We start from the raw sequence: 19,484 nt of genomic DNA, 5'->3' as shown, positions 1-19,484 counted from the left end.
TTATGTTATAATTTATTCTTTACAATATATAGTACTGAGAATAGACTCAAAATAATTCTCTTGAACTAAGTGAATGATGGCAACCTGTGATATCAGAGCCTTGCTGTCTCCAGCATTACAAGGAGTGATTAATACACAATTATAAAGCATATATAGTTTTATAATTTTGAGGCTGTAAGTAGCTCTCTATAAAGATCTTTATGGTTGATTCCTATTGTTCAGGGTAACAACACTGCTTAATGACCATCCTAATAGAGTTTTCCCTCTATCAAAGTATATCTCCATTATCTATTCTAGTTTTAAGTCATGTGGAAGACTTTAAAAATTCCATCTTCATTAAACTTAATGAGATTCTTGAGAATGAAATACAAATCCTCTGAAACTAATTGAGTTAAATTACAGATCAATTTAGTACAACTGTATTCTCTGTAGGGTGATAGGCCCCCCTCTTTTTTTTTTGAGCATGATTGCCTAGGGAAATGAGGCTTGTGTGACTGCAATGTCCATCCATCTGTCATTCTTCACAGCTAATAATTGTGAATCCATTATTCAGCAGAAGCAAACCAGATTAATTACACATATAACTTGGAATCAGTCCAGGATATGTTGTCTCTTGTCAACATGGCAGTGAGGGGAGACAAGAGATTTGGGGTTGGGGGGGGTAGAAAACCAAAGATGTTATGGGGCAGAGTGAAGTTAGGACAAGCAAAGATGTTATGGTTATGTTGAGGAGGATACAAGATTTATGTTCTCTGCTTCTAAGAACTGTTTCATTAGTTCTTTTACATGTAAACCAACATAATTGCTTTTTCTTCTTGAAACACTGAAACCTGGTATTTGAGTCCCATACAGCAATATTGATCATGAAGGATCCTTTTGGTTTTGTCAGAGGCAATGGGAGCTCTGCCTTATGTTTGTAAAAGCTTTATTGTCTGTTGAAACTTATTGCTGGTTTAAAGACAAGGTAACTCTTTTCTTTCAGAGTGGTCTTGAGGAGGAGGAGGCAACTGAAGACATTGAAGACCCCAATGCCTACAAGTAAGAGATGCTTGCATAGTGATGGAAGAGATTTTCAAGTCTTGGTAGCTCTTTCTTCACACCACATACTTCTTTTGGCCTCCTAAGTGGAGGGAGAATTTGATTCTCACCCTGAATTTGGGTCATCTCTTTGTTTTTTCAGCCTTTCTCTCTATTTCATCTCCTTTCCTGGGGCAGTAATTCAAATATGATACTCTGAGACTTAAGACTACAGAGACAACACAAGCTCAGAGTCCCATCATGTTAGGACTGGACACATCTACAAGAATATGATTCCATTCTAAGTTACCTTCCATTGAGATAACACTATTTCCTTTCTCAGCATTGAGGAAGTCAAGCAGAAAAAGGAGCATGAAAGGAAAATGAGGGAAGCTGAAGAAAAGAAAACCAAGAAAAGGGAGGAGTTAGCTGCACTGAGGCAGGAGTTTCTTTTTCTTCTTCAAAAAAATCAGGAGTTACCCAAACACATGCAGCTGCACAGAGAGGTACATCTGCTTTTTATAAAGGTCATTTACCTTTAGAGGCACCTTTTCCTAAAAGATTGCTACCTGATGTGTTAGGACCAAAGCTGTCCAACCCTTTGGATTAAAGTAGTTCTGTGAATATCTAATTTGTTGTGACTTCTGAATCACAGCTGGTGACTTGTGCCATTTGGGGAAAAATTTTGTTTCCATGTGGGGAAAAAGTGTTTCTCTGTGGAGATCTGAATAGCTCCTGAAGTAAAGGATTGTGTTGATGTGCATGGAACTCTGGCACCTGGGCAAAAATATTGAGTTTTATATTACAAGATCATGAGATTGAGTTGTCTGTCTCTCTGCAGGAGTATGAGATGGACCATAGGATCTTTGAGGAGCTGAACAGGCAGACAGCACAGAGAATCCAGTTAGTGCAAAAGGAGCTGGCTTGGGAGCATGAGAAACACCTCATTGGACTGCAGAAACTGCAAAACCAGTCAGTACCAATTGTCTTCTGCTTCTCTCTGACCTTGCACAGGGCTTATCATTGATTAAGTTGTACCTGCCACAAGAAAATAGAATGGGATTTGGTTTTTCCTCATATAATCAATAATTCTTTTCTATTCTGTTATCATTCTGTTCTTATTTTACTTGGAATATAAGAAGAGTATATAATGGATATTTGGATGTACTTCTTTTGAATCTTTGGTGAAAATTCAGATATTCAAGGAAGTAGCTTCATTCTGTGTCATCTCTATAGGAAATAAAACTGGGTTTTTTTTTTTTTTTGAGACTAAGTTTGCCTGAGTTTTTTCTCCCAGTACATTCAGTAAGAACCAAGAACTCTTACTGAACCTTTGAAGAACAACCTGTGAAATGAAACCCTGTTTTTCAGGCCTCTTGCTTGTCTGTCAGATATTTTAGTGCCCTTGCTAACACAATGCTCTGTGTAGTTTAATGTTATGAAATAAGCTCTCAAGAGCACAAGTTTAAGCACAAAAAAGAAATACACAACATAAATAATACAGAATAACAAAAACAGAGTGTGTGTGACTGGGCAAAAGACTGGAATGAACACGTTTATAATCATTCCTTAAGGGAAGATAAAGATTTTCATGAAGAACCTGGTGTAAGTTTTAATACTGGGAGTCTTAATATGTGTCTTCTTGAGTATCTTCCATGAGATGGAGTAAAAGTCAATAGATAGGGTCAGATGCCATCATTCTGTTACTGACTTGTCAATCCACATGTAATGATTGCACATACAATAAATAAGCTACATTATTTGAGTCCTTTTGGTCAAAAAAAAGTAGATTGTGCCTACTGGCATCAGAATGTTTTGTCTAATTTTGCTTTTCAGGTTTCGGAACTCACTGGAATTTGACACTGTTGTTGTTCATGCCATTCAGAGCAATCATCAGGTTTCCACCTACAGGCTTTTAGCAGTGTCTGAGAAACACTTTCAAGAAAAACAGGCACAGAAACAAGCAGAAGAAAGGGAGATCATCACAGAGACAACACGTATGCATTGGGGTGCATCCATCCCAGGGGGTTTCCAGTAGTTGGGACTGTACTGCACGGTATTTACAACTTCACATGGTTATTTTTTGTTCCAGATGCTAGAATTTTTGAGGAGGAGGCTGAAGAGCTGAAGATGCCAGAGGTCCAAAAGCCAACCACGCATTATATAGAGAGAAAACATGAGAAAATCAAAAGAAACATTGAGAAATCTGAGAAGATGAAAGCAAAGATCACGAAGAGGAAGGCAGAGTGGGAGGAGTTGTGAGTCTTGAACTGGACTCTGTGCCACTTTTAGTTTAGCTCCTTGTCTGAGGTCAAGTAATGCTATTTAGCTGTCATATGGCACTATAATCTCATTGCCTAGTTTTTTTCATATCCCTAATGGTTGTGATTAAAATTAATCTGATGTTTTCATTCAAATGTGCAAGGATGTTCTTCAAAAGGTAGCTGTTCTCTGTGTGATTCTTGATCCTTAGCTCCCCTCAGAAGCCTTCCTGCACAGATCAGAAGGTGTGCAACGACCACCTTTGTTCACCTGCATGCTTTGTCTTAAAGCTGAGCTTTGTTTTGTACCCACCAGATACAAGAGCAAACCTAGTGAGGACTGTGAGGATCCCAAAGATGTGGAGGCCATCAGAGCAGCACGGGAAAATATGGGATGTTATGATCTCAAGACTGCCACCAACTACAGAGTCCCTGAACACAAGCATATGAACACTGAGAAGAAGATGATGCAGCTTGCATCCCTGGAAGCATTGGTATGGGCATCAACAAATCAGTTGACAAATTTCCCCCTTTTTGGGGGAGGAAATATAGTGTATTATTCACTGAAGAATTATTTTATTAGAGAAAATCAAAGTGGATGTAGGAAAAGGCCTTGAAGGACAGACTGTGTCATTACAAATCAGCTTTTCTTTTGTGAAGGGTTAGTGCTTCACCAAACACTGATTCACACCTGAATCAAACCAGGGTAACTCTCAGCTGGCTCTTTTTAAAGCAGAAAGAATTTACCTTTTCTATTTCTTTATCTTTTTATCTGTCTTTTTGAATCCTTCAGAAAGTCTGATCATCTAGTAAGTGATATGCTTTCCTTAAAACACTGAGATAAAGAACCCCTTCTATGAAATAGCTTTACAAAACCAGGTGTGAGGAAGGACAGGTATTTCTAGTGTGACCTCTTCATGCTTTGGCAATTTCCTTCTGGGTACTAAACACTGGAATCTTCCAATGGCACTCAGTGCCTGAGGGAACCTGAAGTCTAAGCAGTACAGAAACCATGATGTCTAGGGGCATTTCTTGGACCATTTTAATCTCCTGCCTGAGCTCCAGTACTTCATTGTAGTGCTGATGTTAGCAGATACCCAGTGATTAAACTAACCCAGTAGGACAAGCCTCTACAAACAAAGGGGATAGTTCTTGTGCATTCCAGGTTTATAGATGAAGAATTCCAGTTACTTCAGGGGGCTGGCATCTGGCTTTGTTTTCCTTCTATAAGGATCAGAGAAGTTTCTGCCATATATATTAATGTTAGATCACATTTGATTATGTGAAAAAAATAAATACAGCATCTCCTTATTAGAAAGTCACAGAATGAATGAAGTTGGAAGACACTTTAGATGCTAATCTAGACTAAACCCCCTACAAGCTGCCCAGGACTATGTCCAGATGGCTTTTTAATATCTCCAGGGATGAAGACCCCACAACCTGCCAGGCAATCTGTGCCAGCACTCAGTAAAAAAAGTGTTTTCTGATGTTCAGAGGGAACCTCCTGTGTTTCAGTTTTGCCCATCACCTCTTGGACATCCCAGCAGGAAGGATAAGACCAGTAGCAGTGTACACACAGTGCATTCACTCATGGTATGTGGCACAGCAAAGAAACAAGTTTGAAACCAGGTCACAGGGGAAGGAGCAAGCCAGCTGATCAGCCTAATTCCAATCCTACAAGAATTGCCAAGGAAAAGCATCATGACTTACATAATCCTCCTTGCATCCTCATCTTGATCTTGTCCCACCATGACTGAGAACTCTGCTTGCAGTAGAGAACCCTGCCTCATGTATCCACTGCATAGGTCAGCTTCCCCCCCAGCCCAGCCAGCTTTTATATCATTGACACTGGAGGCAGGACACCTGATGTGAATTCTAAAGGCAGGGCAACTGGTGGTGATCTCCTAATTGGGTTTCACCCAAGGTTGGCCAGGCCCTGAGATAAAACCAAGGGGAAGGTCTCTCCTGTCTGGTTGTGGACATCATCCACATGTCAACCCCGATTCAGGGCTCAGGGTTTGGACCCCAGTGCCTCAGACCCCAGCTTCTTTTCTGCAAAACTGCTGGTCAACCAGCTACACCTGGTGCCTGGGATTGTTCCTGCCCAGGTACAGGGCTTTGGACTGCCACTTGCTGAACTTCAGGAGGCTGCTGGCAGCCCATCTCTCCACCCTGCCCCTCTGGATGGCAGCAGAACCCTCTGGTGTGTCAGCCACTGCTCCCAGTTCAGCCTTCTCAGCAGACTTGCTGAGGGGATGCTTTGCCCCAGATAATTAACATTGGTGAACAGAATGATTACTAATGAAGCCTGAACAGAGGATTATGACTGAGCCCTGCCTACAGGCCAAACTAGATGCAAACAAGTCCTTACAAGTAAGTTTTGCTGCACTTGGCTGTTTAAATCCTGCCTCTAGTGTCAATCCTCAGACCAGCAGATCATCATCTTGGGTTGGAGTAAAAAGATTTCATCTGCCTTCCAAACCCCAGGTTCATGGAGGAATGCTGCATATCCTTGGGGTTAGGTGGGACAGAGGCTTTGCTGCAGTGGCTGGGTCACAGGCTAGATCTCTGTTTTAGTGTCTACACTAAAAATCCCCTCAGCTGTGTCTCTTTTATCTCAGGGACAGACTCTTTCTTTGCAAAATATTAAGAGGAATCTAATTTTCTTTTTGTTAGGGTGTTATTTGTACCATACCTCTGAAAAGAGGGTCGTGTATCAAAGCTGAGGTGCTCTGTGTTTAACAACAGCCCAAATGACTGACCCTCTACAACCCACAGCTTGTCAAAAATCTCACAATCAAGTCAGGAGAATGGGGAAGCTCCATTTCCCTCCTTAGGCCTTTGCTGTTTTCTGTGAAGGAGAGGAAGAGAGGTGGTTCCAAAGATTTTAAAACCACAGACTGAAAGCAGCTGTTTAAAAACGCTGAGGTGTGGAGATGGTACAAAGAAGGAAAATCAGAGTGACAGGCTTCTTAACAACATTCCTTGTGTTGGGGAAGACCACGTGCTGTGGAAGTGTTCCTGGGGAGTCCTACTGAAGCTGTGTTTCCTTTGCAGATCCATCAGAGGAAGGTGAACATGAACAAAGAGATCATGTCTTTGAGGGACCTCAAGGTTTCTACTATTGATGAAATCAAGCATTTAGTGCAAGAACTGAAAACCATACAGGCAGCCTTGGATTTATCAGAACATCTCCCTCTTCCCATGATCCCTCAGTTACACCCAGATGAGGTGCCTGAAAAAAAATTTGAGTATGACAGTGATGTCCTCCTGAAGTTCAAAGAGGAGCAGGAGGCCAGGGCAAAGCTCCAGGGGCAATTGGAAGGGTCCTCCTCATCTTGTGAATTTAGGCATGGGTTTCTTCAAGCTCCTTGTGTTGAGACTGAGCCCGTGGCACAGGCTGCAGATGGACACCCAATGAAAGCAGCAGCATCTCTGGTCACAGAGCAGCAGAAGGGTTTTGAGACTGAGAAGACAAAGCCAACAGAAATGGAACTGGAGATTTTAAAGAAGGAGAAGATAAAGAACATGTATTTGCAGGAGACCTTGATTAAAAAGGTAGGAAACAAAAAGTTATGTTTTTGTCAGACTGAACAATCCCACAGCATCAGAAACATTCTCAGCTCTTCAATAACTGCAGTCCCAATTCTTTGGTCTCAAAAATGATCCACTCCAAGACAGACACCATTGTGTTCATGTGTATGAAGGTTTGGAGAGAATATCCAAATGCTGCTGTGACCATCATATAAAAATATATTTGCATATATATATATTTAAAAGATCACCACATAGAAAGATGAGTGTTGGCAGCTGCTAGTGCTGATTTACTGTGAATGTCTAAGGGAAGAGCTGGCAGGTATCTGCATCTGGAATCGTTACAGGAACTACTTCAGGCTGCTGTAAAACTAGTCTTTGAAGAGTAAAACGCCTCCGGGGTGGAGTGAAACATTCCTGTGAAGCCCTGGTGATCCTTCTGCTATTGTGCTGCAAACAAAGAGACATTTGGGGTTAACTCTGTCTTTCTAAGTGCTTCAGTCATCCGGAGTAAAACAGATTTGGCAGAGAGAATTTTTCCTTACTGCTCCTTTCTCCAGCTTTACATGTTTAGTTCCTCTCCTGCTACTTTCCCTGCTCCTCATTTGACTCTCTCACATGCTCCAGATCAACACACTGGTGATGAACTTCGATGCTGAGCTTCGCTTTCTGAGGCACAAGAAGCTGAAGCTGGATGTGGAGATGAAAAGTGCTGACCTGCAGCACATCACCTGGTATGAAGAGCTGCTTATCCTGAAGAACCTTGAGAAGCAGGAGAACCTTCTCCAGGGGCGTGTTAACAGCCTCCTCAGTGAGCAGGAGGCCATGCAAGTAAGCAGGCTGTGTGTCTCTGGGTGTAAGAGTGCCACTAAGGCATGGCATGAAACAAAATCAAGCCATCAAGTAGATGGTGGCATCTTTTTGCTTCCATTTAGCACTGATCCAGCATCTACTGCTGGATTTTGGCAAAACAAGAAATTCTTGATGATCAACCTAAGATGGTCGCTTTTAACTTCCAATCATTAACTCTTTTCATAATTGCAACAGTTGTGTTTTAATGAGTACTTCATGTTGTGGAATAAGTGACAGATTATATACTGAAGTTTAAGAACACACTTCTAGGTTTTTCTTGGTTGAAGCACTGGTTTAAAGAGAGAAGGACAAGGTTTGCATTGCCACATCTTCACACATAGATCTCCTATACACACATAGAACTTAGATACATAGATCTTATACACATATAAGGTGCACTGTACCTTTTAAATGAAGTAGGTTTTTCTGTTTGTTTAGTCAAAATTGAACAGCTACCTTGCCCAGATGGAGGATAAGAAGAGTGAGATTGTAAAGCTTCAGGAATCTGAGAAGGTTCTTTATGCCAACTTCCAAGCATCCCTTGGAAAAAACGATGAGGTTGCCCATTTTCTGACCAAGGTTCTGAAGAAGAAAATCAAGTGTACAGAAGAAGAAAAAGAAGCAGGAACAGGAGCAGGTTGGTGATACTGTTCTTTTTTTGGAGCCCTGGGTGGGTGCAACACTCAAACCCCCAAAGATCAGACCCAGGGAGATTTCTTTATATACCAACCCATCTTCAGTGGGAGCCAGCCTGAAAGACAACAATGTAATTCAGTGTCTAACATGACCACACTGGGTCTGGTGACAGCTCCTGCAATTTAATCCCTGTAAGCCAATATTGAGGACTGATAATTGGTCTGAAGAAGAGGCAAAGCTTTAAATAGATACTCCCTATGCTGTACCAGTGGGAGCTATGGAGAAGTGATTAGTCTGCCACGTTCATGACACCCTCCTTTCATCTGTCCCTTGACTAATGAGAGATCACAGACCTAATTTACATCATGTTAGTCACAGGACTAAGCATATTATGAAAAGGTTTCATTTAGTGACTGGGTTTTAAACTGTTAGATCAAGGCACCTGGGTCCATGTGTTACTGGGATGAGCTTTCATGGATTACTGGGATTGTGTTCACCAGCACATTGGCATAATGCACATCTGGTGGGTCTGGGGGGGTTCTGCCAACCAGCAGTAAAGTCCTTTTCTTCCAGATGAAGAAGATGAGACTGAAGAGGAGAATGATGAAGAGTCCAGCTTGGGGATTGATGAAGATGATTCTGGATCTGAAGATGAAGCCTTTGATGACTCTGTTTGCCCAGAGGGTACCTAAGCAATCATTTCCTTGAGTTGATTACTTTAGCTTTAGAGGCAATATTGTTTATTTAAAAAGAAAACAGAGAATTTTTCATTATTCATTGCATATTAATGCTGTTAAGAGCCAGAACGTGTGTGCCTCTTCTGAGCACAGCATTTCTCCCTGGGAAATTTCAGTGAAGAGAATGAAACTAAAAAAGTTGGGAGAAGTAAAACTTAGCTAAGGAGTAATTATTTTATGTAAAGAACCATTCACCCTTTCACGGCTGTTTCCTGGAGAGAAAAGGCTCCTCTCAGGAGTGGAGCTGGAGAGAGGCTGGAGCTGCTCTCTGGCATTGCTGGATCCCAGGCCAGAGACGTTCTCCAGGGATCTTACCGTGCTCTTGAATGAAGCTCTTTGTTACCACCTCGTGGATTTTTGCAGCAATTGCCTGTTGCTAGGCTGCTCTCCTAAGGGTGTAGGAAAAGTCAGGAGCTTTACTTTGCAAAATCATCTTCATTCATTCATTCATTCAACAAAGGCAAGCAACGTGTCCCCCCCTTTTCTTTTGTGTGTGTTTAATTAGTTTAGGGTGTTGTGTTTTTTAGGACTCTTTGGGTGAGAAGTTAATGACCATGTAACAACACTGCTTTATTTTCAGTTAGAACTTACTAACAAATTACCTTCTCATATATATATATTTTTTTTAATTGGATTTTCAGTGTCTTTTCCACAAATTGAATTTTTGATTAACTCCTCATTCATCTCCTTTTTTTTCACTGAAACGTTGGGAAGAAGTGAAGATTTTACTTTTTATTAGAAAAGTCCAAATTACAGATTTAATAGGGGAATTACATGTTGCATTGGTCTTTTCCTATTTGTCTCTTTATGTGTCATTTGCTTTGCCTTTATCAGTGCCTGCAGATTTGGGCATAATTAAGCACTTGATTAGCATGATTGAAATCACTCTGTTAGATAGAAATTCACAGATCTTCCTTTCCATGAATTAGGTGCCATACATCACAGCTTTGTTTACAAATAGTGCTATAAATGATTTATGGTTGGAGTCAATGATCTTACAGGTCTTTTCCAACCTAAATGATTCTAGGATTCTGAGATCCCTAAAGCAGGTTGATGATTTATAGTGATGGCTGCTATGGTTAAACACCACGCTCACAGAATTGAAGGTTATACTGCAACATGTATTAATGACTGGGACTGCATTAATTGTAAAGGAGAACTTTTGAGCACTTGGCTTTAATATTGGCTTTGATGCAGTTAGTCTTACTGGAAACAAACTATTCTGAGTGTAGAGAGAAAGAAATCCATCCAAGACATTCACCCCCTCACGGAGGAACGTGGCCCATGTGGTTTTGGTTTGAGAAAGCTCTAGGGAACCCAGAGCATGGTCTTATTATGGGGAATGCTGCATGGTGGGGAAGCTACGAGCTGGAGCCTGCAATTTTAGAGCAGCCATAAGGAAATGAAGCTCTTGTGTGACTCTGTTCCCTCAGGCTGCACTGAGGCACTCCTCCAAAACACCATCCAGCTCCGGGAGAAGCGCTTAGGCATCGAGAAAGCCTTAACAGAGGAGAAGAGAGCTGCTGCTAAACTCAGAAAGAAATACAATGCCTTGGCCAAAAAGGTATCTCAGTGTTTCCTTCTCCACAAGCATTGGCTGCCTCCCTCACGGTGAAAATGTTGTGCCAGGGATTTTGGTTAAAATTTTGGTTATCCTCTGTGCAAGTGTATGGGGATGGAGAGATGGAAAGAGTATTTATCCTAACACAAATGCAGGCTAAAATAAGTGCAGAAAAAGGCTATTCTTCCATCTGGTTCTTTTGCTTTTTGTTCTTTGCTTTTGCTCTTTGTCATAGTAATCACAAGTTTTCCTTTCAGCTTTTTTTTGAGCTCCTGTGTTCACCAAGACATTTGATTTCTATTAATTCAAAAATATCTTAATTCGAAGGGTTATCCAGGATAGGGAGTTCTGCCAAAATAACATTATGCAAGCCTTGCTTTTTATTGTGCCTCTAAAATGTTCCATCAAATATCCTTAACTTACATCATTTTTTTTTTGTTTAGTTTTTTTAAAGGCTTTCCTAAGTGCCAACTGCCACATATTCACCCTGGGGTCTGACATTTGAGTGGGAATTGTTTCTTTCTCATGCAGAATCAGTAAGCACTTCCAGGCATAACACAATGCAAAAATATCTTGCAGGCTGTGTAGATCTAGAAGTGGTTTAGGCACTAAACAAAGCTGCTGTCTCCTGGGCTTCTCTACTAAGGAGACATATGTGAGTGTATCAGAGGTATTCAGGGTAGGATCTTGCTTGAGTATGTAGAGGAGCCTCATGTTTGCTTATGAAACTCATCTATCATAGTATGTAACAACAAAAAGTGGCATTTTTTTTCACCATACTTCTTTCCCTTTGGTTTGGGAGCTCTAACATAAAACCTTGCTGCCTTATGTCCTTCAGTACTAGAGGATTATTTTTATGTTCACAATTCTCTGAAGGTGAAAATCGTGGAAAGCAGTCTGGAAACTGCAGCCAGGGAACTGGAGACCTTTCAGTGGGAAAAGCAGCAGAGACTGAATGAGCTACACGTAGCTGTGCCTTTGAAACTCCACCAGGTAATTCAAGCTGCTGTGCACCTGCAGGTGCAGAATGACCTATGTACATTGAAACAGTGGTGGCACTGTTCTCTGGGTCCCTTTGTTGCTGATTCACCAGAGTCCCCTGGGAGTGAAGTGCCATTAACTGAACTTCATGCTGCTATTTCCTCTAGATTTTTCTCATTTTTCCTTTCTCCTATGCTGACAGAAGAGAGGTAAGGGTAGGGAGGTCAACCCATCACTGAACTGTGCATAGTTTTCAAGTGTTCTGTAGGTTTGACATTGGGTTTTCCTTCAGGCCCATACCTACTGATATTCTCCTGAGGAAAAATAAAACCCAAACACAAAAAAAAACACCTCAAAACAAAACCAAACCACCCACAAACCAAAAAACCCACCCCAAACTGTTGAAACTAAGGGGGAGTTTTGCCCAATTCAAGACTACTGGATTGGATGCAATGCATTTGACCCACAGCTGTTAGCACAGGGCTGGTAAGTAGAAAACTAAGAGGAAAACTCAAGGCTGTTATTTCCTCTGGGCTGAATCAGGACAGGCCTCTGCCTGTTCCAGCTTACCTAGCTCTGAAGCAAGCTCAGCTCCCTCCTTTTGTTCCATCTCCCTTCATTAAATGGTTGGTAATAAAGACAGAAGAGTCCAAGGCCTGAGTATGCAATCCTGCAGCTCCCAGATCATTCCAGAGTACAGCTGACAAGGAGTCACCTACTCCCCCTTTGTTCCAGGTGCCACAGGAGGGTAGACAGCTTTCCATGTAGGCAGTCAGCATGGGCTTAAGTAGTTTTTGAGCTTTGCTGAGTGGCAGTGATTCCCTGGCCCAAAATGAGAGAGCTGTGCCCAGCTTACCATGACCTCACCCATTAACTCCCCAACTCTCACACATTTGTGATCCAGAGATCAAAGGCAACCTTGCTTCTGGCTGTTTCTCCTAGGTGGAGTACATGGATAATGGGGAACTGCCCAGTGACTTCTCCCAGGCTTTAGTATTTACCAACCAGTCCTTAGAGTATCTGCAGAAGAGGTTGGTGGAGCTATGTAGTGAAAAGAGAACACAAAGAGAGCTCTATAAGAAGGCCCAGAAGAAATATAAACAACTTGTCCAGGAGAAGAAGGAGATGGAGCTGAAGATTCTACGTGAGTAACAGAGACTGAAGAGCCCAATAATGCTCCTCCTGTGCACACCCCGGGGGGGGGGGGGAACCCCCTGATGTCTCTCTTTGCACTCACACAGCTCCTTCCTGCAGATAATAAAGCAGGAGAAGCAGATCAAGTGCTGGTGGTTCTCCAGCACTGTGGAGTCATCAGGCTGTGTGAAGTAATTTGGGAACTTAGTCTAAGGAGTGTTGACTGAGGTGAGGCACTGGCAGTCAGTGTCAGGGAATGGAGTCATCAGGCTGTGTGAAGTAATTAAGGAGAGTTGACTGAGGTGAGGCACTGGAAGTCAGTGTCAGGGATAAAGTACTTACCCCAAAGCTGTCTCATCTTTTTTTCTAGCAATTTTCTCCTCTGTAACATAATGTGAATGAAACAAGCCCTACTTGAAACACTGACTGCACCAAGGACCAGCCCCAAAGACACATCTAGCACCACCAGCCCTGCAGATGCCCTCTACAGCCTCTGCTGTGGGAGTGGCTCACTAGGGCTGGCTGAGAGTGTGGCTTAGTGGCCACACAGCCACGGTCACAGGCAAGGACAAACGGCCAGATGGAGCTGGGAGCTCGGTGTGGCTGTGTGAGAATTGTTTATTGCAGAGGAAATACCAAAGAGCACAGACCAAAAGCCAAGGGTAAAGCAGAAGTTCTCACTAAGCAATGCAAGCCATTTATGCCATGCCCATCCCACCAGGGCTGGAAGAGAAGTGCAACGACCTGATGATGACAAAGTTTGGCCGGCTGGTTGATCTTGAAGCAGTTCAAGCTCACTCTGTTAACATAGAGATGGAGAAGCTGAAAGTGCAAATAATGGAGAAAGAATATCTGCACTCCCAGGAGCTCAAAAAGTGGGAGGTAAGGAGCAGGAAAAGGAGGACATACATGTTAGGATGTGCTGTTAAGGCTTTATTTGCCTGGGGCTGGATAGTCACACTCAAATCTTTTGGTTTGCGTTTGTTTCACTTGTCATTAACAGACCATAATGTCCAACTCCCATTTGCCATCATCATCACCATCTCTGCTGCATCATTCACACCTTTTATTTTCTCCTGGAGGCAGCTGATGATCTTTTTGTTTCACTTTACTCAATTGTATGGCTCTGCTTCAGTGCCCACGTGGAGTTCTTCCAGAATGCTTTCCTTTGGTTTTCAGCTGGCGTTTGGCACCTCCTCTCCTCCCACCACCTTTGGTGACACAGTTTGAGTGCAGGGCAGGGCTGGTTCATGCCTGGGGTGCCACTCTGTGCAGTCTGAGAGGTTCATGGCTCTGGGAGGGGCTAAGGCTCAGCTCCTGTGGTGCAAGATGACTATGCGAGATTGCAGTTGGACCAGGTGGTGGATGCAGGATCAGCCTGTTGCTTACCTCCCTTCTGGGACACTTAACATTGTGCCTAAGCACTTCTTCCCCACTTCACACTTTTTGTCCTCTCTCACCCCAGCTCAACAGTTTCTATTTTTCTAGGAAAGAATCTCAGACCTGCAGCAGCAGCTAATGAAGCTGACAAAGGAGAACACCAGGAAGCTGCAGCAGCTGAACCAGTTTTGCCTTGAAAAGCAGCAACTTGAAACTAAGCTGTCTTCAGTGAAGAACGATCTGCTGGTAAGCCTTGTAGTCAGCTGTGCTTGCAGGCAGGTTTGGGGCCGTTCAGAAAGGGGAAGGGGATGATGTGGCCCTCACCAGCTCTCTGGGTTCACATCCTGCTCTGCAGCCAGCAGGTCGGGCTGACACTGCTGAGTGGCACAGGCTGAATTGCTGCTCCAGGTCTTGGATGAATGAGCTGATCCTGAAGTAGTCCATACAGCTTCTCTGCCATTGCTTTACTTAGCTGCTTTCTAATATTGACTCATCTTATTTCTCATTAAAAAAAACCCATCTTGCAGCAAGTCAAAATCATTCCTTTGTTATATGAAAGCAGCCAAATGAATTAAAGTGTTTTCTGTGCTCTGAATAAGGCACCCACCTGTGATGGGCTGAGCCAACTTCCACCTAGTTCTGACTGAGGAGTGAAGTCATGAAGCTGTCCTGATGATTTGCTCACATTTTAGAAGAGTTTTTTTCCCCCCTCTCCTCCCAGGGAGAGGAATTTCAGGGCAGGAGACCCACGGAGCTGAGGGCGGCGGCCAGGCTGGAGCGGCGGCTGGCGCACGCGGCTCGTGGCACAGCTCTCCTCAGGGAAGAGATCCACCTGCTACGCAGAAAAGATGGGTGCCTGGGAAGAGATCTGGCTCTCCTCAGCAGTGAACATGGGCAGCTCTTCCTCCAGCCTTCATCCCTGCAGGGCTCTGGGACACCAAGCGACTCGTTCCCTGCTCTTACCCCACCGGCGCTAACAAGCGGCGCAAGTCCCCGTTAAGAGGGGACAGGGTTAACTCAGGCTGCAGTCAGGCTGCTAAGGGGCAAAGGGATTGCTCTGGCTGTGCAGGGGTTGAGTCCTGAGGGCTTCTGTTTGTTTCTCCTCTCAAAATAGGACCGTAGTGGCAGCTATGGAATAAAAAAGTGCAAATAGGAAGCGCTGCTCCCAGCCGCCTGCAGAGATGCTGAGTCTGCGTGTGCCTGTGTGTGTCTGTCCTTCAAACACCTGGCTCTTGAAGGCTGGATAGGAGAGTTTCACGTGGGCAAATACAGCTTTGGGACCTGTCTCCTCCAAAACGGTCAGAGGTCTGCCTTAAGGGTGTGTTTTCTCACTTGCTGAGCATCCCTGGAGCGATGGCCCTTCTCTGCCAGCCGAGCTAGAGCCAAGGGCAGTGCTGTTTGTGTGGAGAAAGCAAAGGGACCTTTCTCCTCGGGGGCTACAGTGCTCAGGTGGGTGTGGAGCCACTCAAAGGCTGCTCTGTAGCTGTGCAAAACCACGTGGCAGTGCAGGGTGTGGTATTGACCTGGCAGGGGGGTGTAGCAAATGCAAAGTCAGCTGGTAATTCTGCTGACTGGCACCTGCCATGCCAAGGAAGGGAGCACCTGGCTCCCTCTGCTTTCAGGTTTTATTCTTTTTTGCCTCTGGCATGGATGGGGTAAGGTGGCAGCACGTGGTCATCTACAGCACTTACCCTGCCTTACTGTGACAACTTCCTTCAAGCAGAGGGGTTGTGTCACACCATTCTTCCAGTGCAAAGCTCCTGAGGGTGCACAGGGAGCCTCGGGCTTTGTTCTGATTTTGAATTGAATAGTTTCAACAAGCTGCAGCTGCTCCTGTTCCTCCTCCTCCTCCCCAGTCCCTGCCCGGTGTACGCTCAGCTGGGATCCCACCATATCCCAGCCAGGCACTAACTCTGGTCCTGCTGGCCCAGCACAGCCAAATGACTGGTACTTGTGCAGCCAGCCCTCTCTGGAGGTCCCTGGGAAGGTGCTGAGCAGCTCCAGTTCCCTTAGGGGAAGAAAACCTCTTATCCACAGGCCTGGAAGCTGAAAGCTTTTGACATTAGAAAACCCCAGGATAAAGGAAACCAAGTTTGCAGAAATTTGAGTGTCCCTCTCCTGAGCTCAGCATTACCATCTGCATCCCTATTTATTTGGAAAACTCTATCTGCAGGAAAATGTCACCTTTCCCCAGGAGTCCTGCTTGCTGTATGTCCCCAAGTGGAACAGAGGCTCCTTCTGTGCAAGGGTTTAGCATCCAGCCAGCCTCAGGCCAGGCTGAAGCCTTTGTTGTAGCTGTCAGGGCGTGGGTCTGTCCCTACAGATGGGCGGCGGGTACCAGCAGGCTCGTTCAGGCAGCTCAGCAGAGTGCCAGCTCCTCCAGGACATCCCCAGGAGCCTGTGCCTGGGACAACCCTTCCTGTGGGTGAGAGGAGAAGACCTTTTGGACAGCAGTAGCTTTCGTGAAGCCCTCGCTGCAAGAGGCTGCCAGACCTTGGCGGCGGCGGCTCTGTTCGGACCCGGGTCCCCTGATGGCTCTTGAGCTCCTGGTTCCACCTCTGCTGAGCACAGAGAGCTGCTGCCTTGTTTCTTTGGGCCCTCCTGGGACCTCGCTGAGGATGCTTTCTGTCTCCATAGCATTATAAAAGGCACATATACATCTATATACAAGTGCATAAATATATAAATAGGCGTGTTATACAAAAATAAATACCCGTTCTCTTTCTCTCTTTAGAATAAGTCTCTCACAAAAGGCACCTCAGTCCCTAGCTGGTGGGAGAACGAGTCTCTAAAGGCCTCGGTGGTGGTGGTGGGCTGCTGTTCAAATGCCTTGGTAGGTCCTGACCCAAAGGTGTGATGACTGCATTCTGGGGATGGAGGTCTCCTCTGGAGTGGCAGCAGTCTAGTCGTTCTACCTCTTCAACTGGCACGAGGCCTAGGCAGCAAGAGCTTCCTGAAAGGCAAGGCAGCAAGAAATGGTTACAATGCATAGAGGGGTGAGAGCTGCTGTGGTGGCATTCCAGTCAACAGTCCACTTTATGAGGACAGGTATTCTGAGCAAAGAGGAAGAGCTGTCTTCTCAAAGTCCTGGCTACACGGAAGCTTGATCCACAAGTATGATCCACACCACAGGGGCAATGGATCAGGTCCTAGAGAGAGGGATCCCCATAATTTTTCAGGGACTTTGTTTTATTGTCAGTCTGGAAAATGCAAAATTAAGGACTAAAGGACAGTGTCTCTGCAAGTGGAGACAGGTACGTGCCCTTCTGGCAGCTTACAGCTCAAGCTTTTTTGGAGAAATGCATCTTCTAAAACTGACTGAGGCAATTTACAGTCCCCAGCTGCTAGCACAGCCTCTCCAGGATGTTACAAATGCCCTTGCACTGCAGAAGCAAGCCTCAGAAAGACTCTACAGTGAGATTTCCCTTCCAGATCAGCCTAAAATGATGAGCTGAAGCAAGCGTGGAATCTTCCAGAGCACTGACCTTGGTGGAAGAGGGGATCCCGTCGAGCATCCAGGCTCTGCCCTCCCACCTTGCTGCCCAGCACTGGATGATGGAGTCCAACAAAGTGCTCTTGAAGGTGAGGACAGTCATCCTGTGGCTGAAGAAGCTGATGAGTGGAGTCATCTGGGAGGCTGTAGAGGAAAGAGCTGTCTTCTGTTCTTGAGTTAGGCAACCTGGGGAGGCAGACAAAGAGGTTTAGCACTATTGAGCTTTCCTCCCTTAAAAATATGACCTGTGTAACCCCTCAGCCAGTAGTTTTCAGCAGAAATTAGGAGGTACTTGTGGAATGAGGTGATGGGACCTGGTATTGGCAATCCCACATCTAGTGAGTGCCTCCCAGGGAGCATGGGAATAATGCCCTGACATCTGAACAGGGAGACACAAAGCACCTGCAATTAGAACCTGCCCAGATTCTAGGGCAGCTGTTTATCAGCAGCTGGTCACAGACATGAGCTTCTCTCATCCTACTTTTTTGTCTCCCCCTTAGGAGCAGCAGGGGGAGGTGGCCACCTCTACAATTAAATTACCTCTCCCTCCATCCATAAGAGAATTTAGACTAAAAAGGCCTCGTGCTGGAGCATGGATTTGTCTCCCAGGTGAACTGGGACATATGGGACTGTGGTGAGGACAAGCTTTTGTGAGGATGTGGTCTTGTGGGTCCCACTGGACTGTTCCACCCTCTCCCTCCAGAAGGCAGGACTAACCTGGAGGGCTGGCAGTCCTGCTGGGTGTTCCCCTTCTGCAGCAGCCTGGCCTGCAGCAAGGCGTTGGTCTCCTCCTGGGACTGGAAGGAGGGAGAAGGATTGTCAGGAGAGCAATGCCCCAGAGCAGCACTGACAGGCAGGTGCTGACCTGAGAGCCAGAGCCGTGGGGAAAACTGGTGAAGCTCTTACAACAGAAGGCAGAGAAAGCTGAAGCTGTTTCCTTTGCTAACACTGGAAAACTCACTTCACTCTTGCTGCTGGATCAGCAGGGGCTGGGCACTGCCTGGGCCTGTGTTATTATCCACACACAGAGCCCTCAACACTGTCAGTCCCTGCCAGCTTTGCTCAAACAGGCACCATTCCTCTAAGAGCAGCCTTTACTCACTGCCTCCTCCATACTTAGAGCCACTGCCCCAAGAAACCACCTCTTCACCAGTGGTTTGGAGACCCTCCTGTTCCTCCCCCATCTGACTCCACTGAAGAGGGGAAATCTCTTTTAAGAGGCCAGTCTCTGCCACTTCAACAGGCTGCCAGTGGTGCCAGCCACTCCTGGAGAAGCCCTCTCAGTGCCACCACGGCCTCCAGCTCACCTCAAACCAACTTCTGAGCCCAAGTGTGGACGTACCTGTGGCACTTCCTCTGGACCATAATCTCGTGGCTTGGTGCTTGCATACCCCACTCCTGCAGAGGGGCAGATGCCATTCAGATGTGCCCCACTGGCATAGGGCTGCCCGTTAACGTAGGGGTGCCCGTTGGCACGGGGAGCAGAGATGCCCCTCAGGGGCACCATGGTGTACTGGCAGGATGACACCAGCAGCCCAGCCCCTGGGAAGCCCATGTCAATGGTTTGCTCTGCAGAGGGAAGGAAAAGGAAGTCTGAGGCCAAAGTCAGAGGTTAAAGATGAGGTTCCTGAAGCTCATCAGGGATGTTAAGTTGTCCTGTGAGCAGTGGGTTTGGCACCCAAAACACCCTTATAGAGAAATGGTGGAAAGGGACCCCACACGATGGCAAAGGGAGTGCCCCTTTCTCCTTTTCCCCTGTTCTAGTCCCAGGGTTCCTTGAGGCCAAAGTCAGAGGTTAAAGATGAGTTTCCTGAAGCTCATCAGGGATGTTAGGTTGTCCTGTGAGCAGTGGGTTGGCACCCAAAACACCCTTGTAGAGAAATGGTGGAAAGGGACAC

At 45.3% G+C, this 19,484-nt stretch overlaps 2 protein-coding genes across 2 annotated transcripts in view; one reads left to right on the top strand and one right to left on the bottom strand.

The window, feature by feature from the left end:
• Positions 1 to 15,093, top strand: part of CFAP44 (cilia and flagella associated protein 44) — a 34,073-nt gene extending 18,980 nt beyond the window's left edge. Inside the window, exons 19-34 of the mRNA XM_008940372.1 lie at positions 983 to 1,038; positions 1,361 to 1,523; positions 1,859 to 1,989; positions 2,854 to 3,051; positions 3,117 to 3,275; positions 3,595 to 3,772; positions 6,336 to 6,836; positions 7,440 to 7,643; positions 8,103 to 8,301; positions 8,874 to 8,984; positions 10,471 to 10,601; positions 11,475 to 11,591; positions 12,522 to 12,723; positions 13,435 to 13,595; positions 14,202 to 14,339; positions 14,815 to 15,093. Coding sequence (XP_008938620.1) covers positions 983 to 1,038; positions 1,361 to 1,523; positions 1,859 to 1,989; positions 2,854 to 3,051; positions 3,117 to 3,275; positions 3,595 to 3,772; positions 6,336 to 6,836; positions 7,440 to 7,643; positions 8,103 to 8,301; positions 8,874 to 8,984; positions 10,471 to 10,601; positions 11,475 to 11,591; positions 12,522 to 12,723; positions 13,435 to 13,595; positions 14,202 to 14,339; positions 14,815 to 15,093 — 2,928 coding nt within the window. The remainder of the gene's footprint in view (positions 1 to 982; positions 1,039 to 1,360; positions 1,524 to 1,858; positions 1,990 to 2,853; positions 3,052 to 3,116; positions 3,276 to 3,594; positions 3,773 to 6,335; positions 6,837 to 7,439; positions 7,644 to 8,102; positions 8,302 to 8,873; positions 8,985 to 10,470; positions 10,602 to 11,474; positions 11,592 to 12,521; positions 12,724 to 13,434; positions 13,596 to 14,201; positions 14,340 to 14,814) is intronic.
• A 1,765-nt stretch (positions 15,094 to 16,858) lies between these two features.
• LOC103773006 (brother of CDO-like) overlaps positions 16,859 to 19,484 on the bottom strand; it is a gene marked incomplete at its 5' end in the record, with an annotated part of 12,187 nt that continues 9,561 nt past the window's right edge. The window contains 4 exon segments of the mRNA XM_008940361.1: positions 16,859 to 17,046; positions 17,579 to 17,772; positions 18,304 to 18,383; positions 18,929 to 19,155. Coding sequence (XP_008938609.1) covers positions 16,859 to 17,046; positions 17,579 to 17,772; positions 18,304 to 18,383; positions 18,929 to 19,155 — 689 coding nt within the window.

Source organism: Merops nubicus, unplaced genomic scaffold (genome assembly GCF_000691845.1).
Source record: "Merops nubicus isolate BGI_N331 unplaced genomic scaffold, ASM69184v1 scaffold2840, whole genome shotgun sequence".
In the NCBI taxonomy this organism is placed as follows: Eukaryota; Metazoa; Chordata; class Aves; order Coraciiformes; family Meropidae; genus Merops; species Merops nubicus.
The sequence above is the reverse complement of the archived record's forward strand: the minus strand, read 5'-3'. Positions and strand labels throughout refer to the sequence as shown.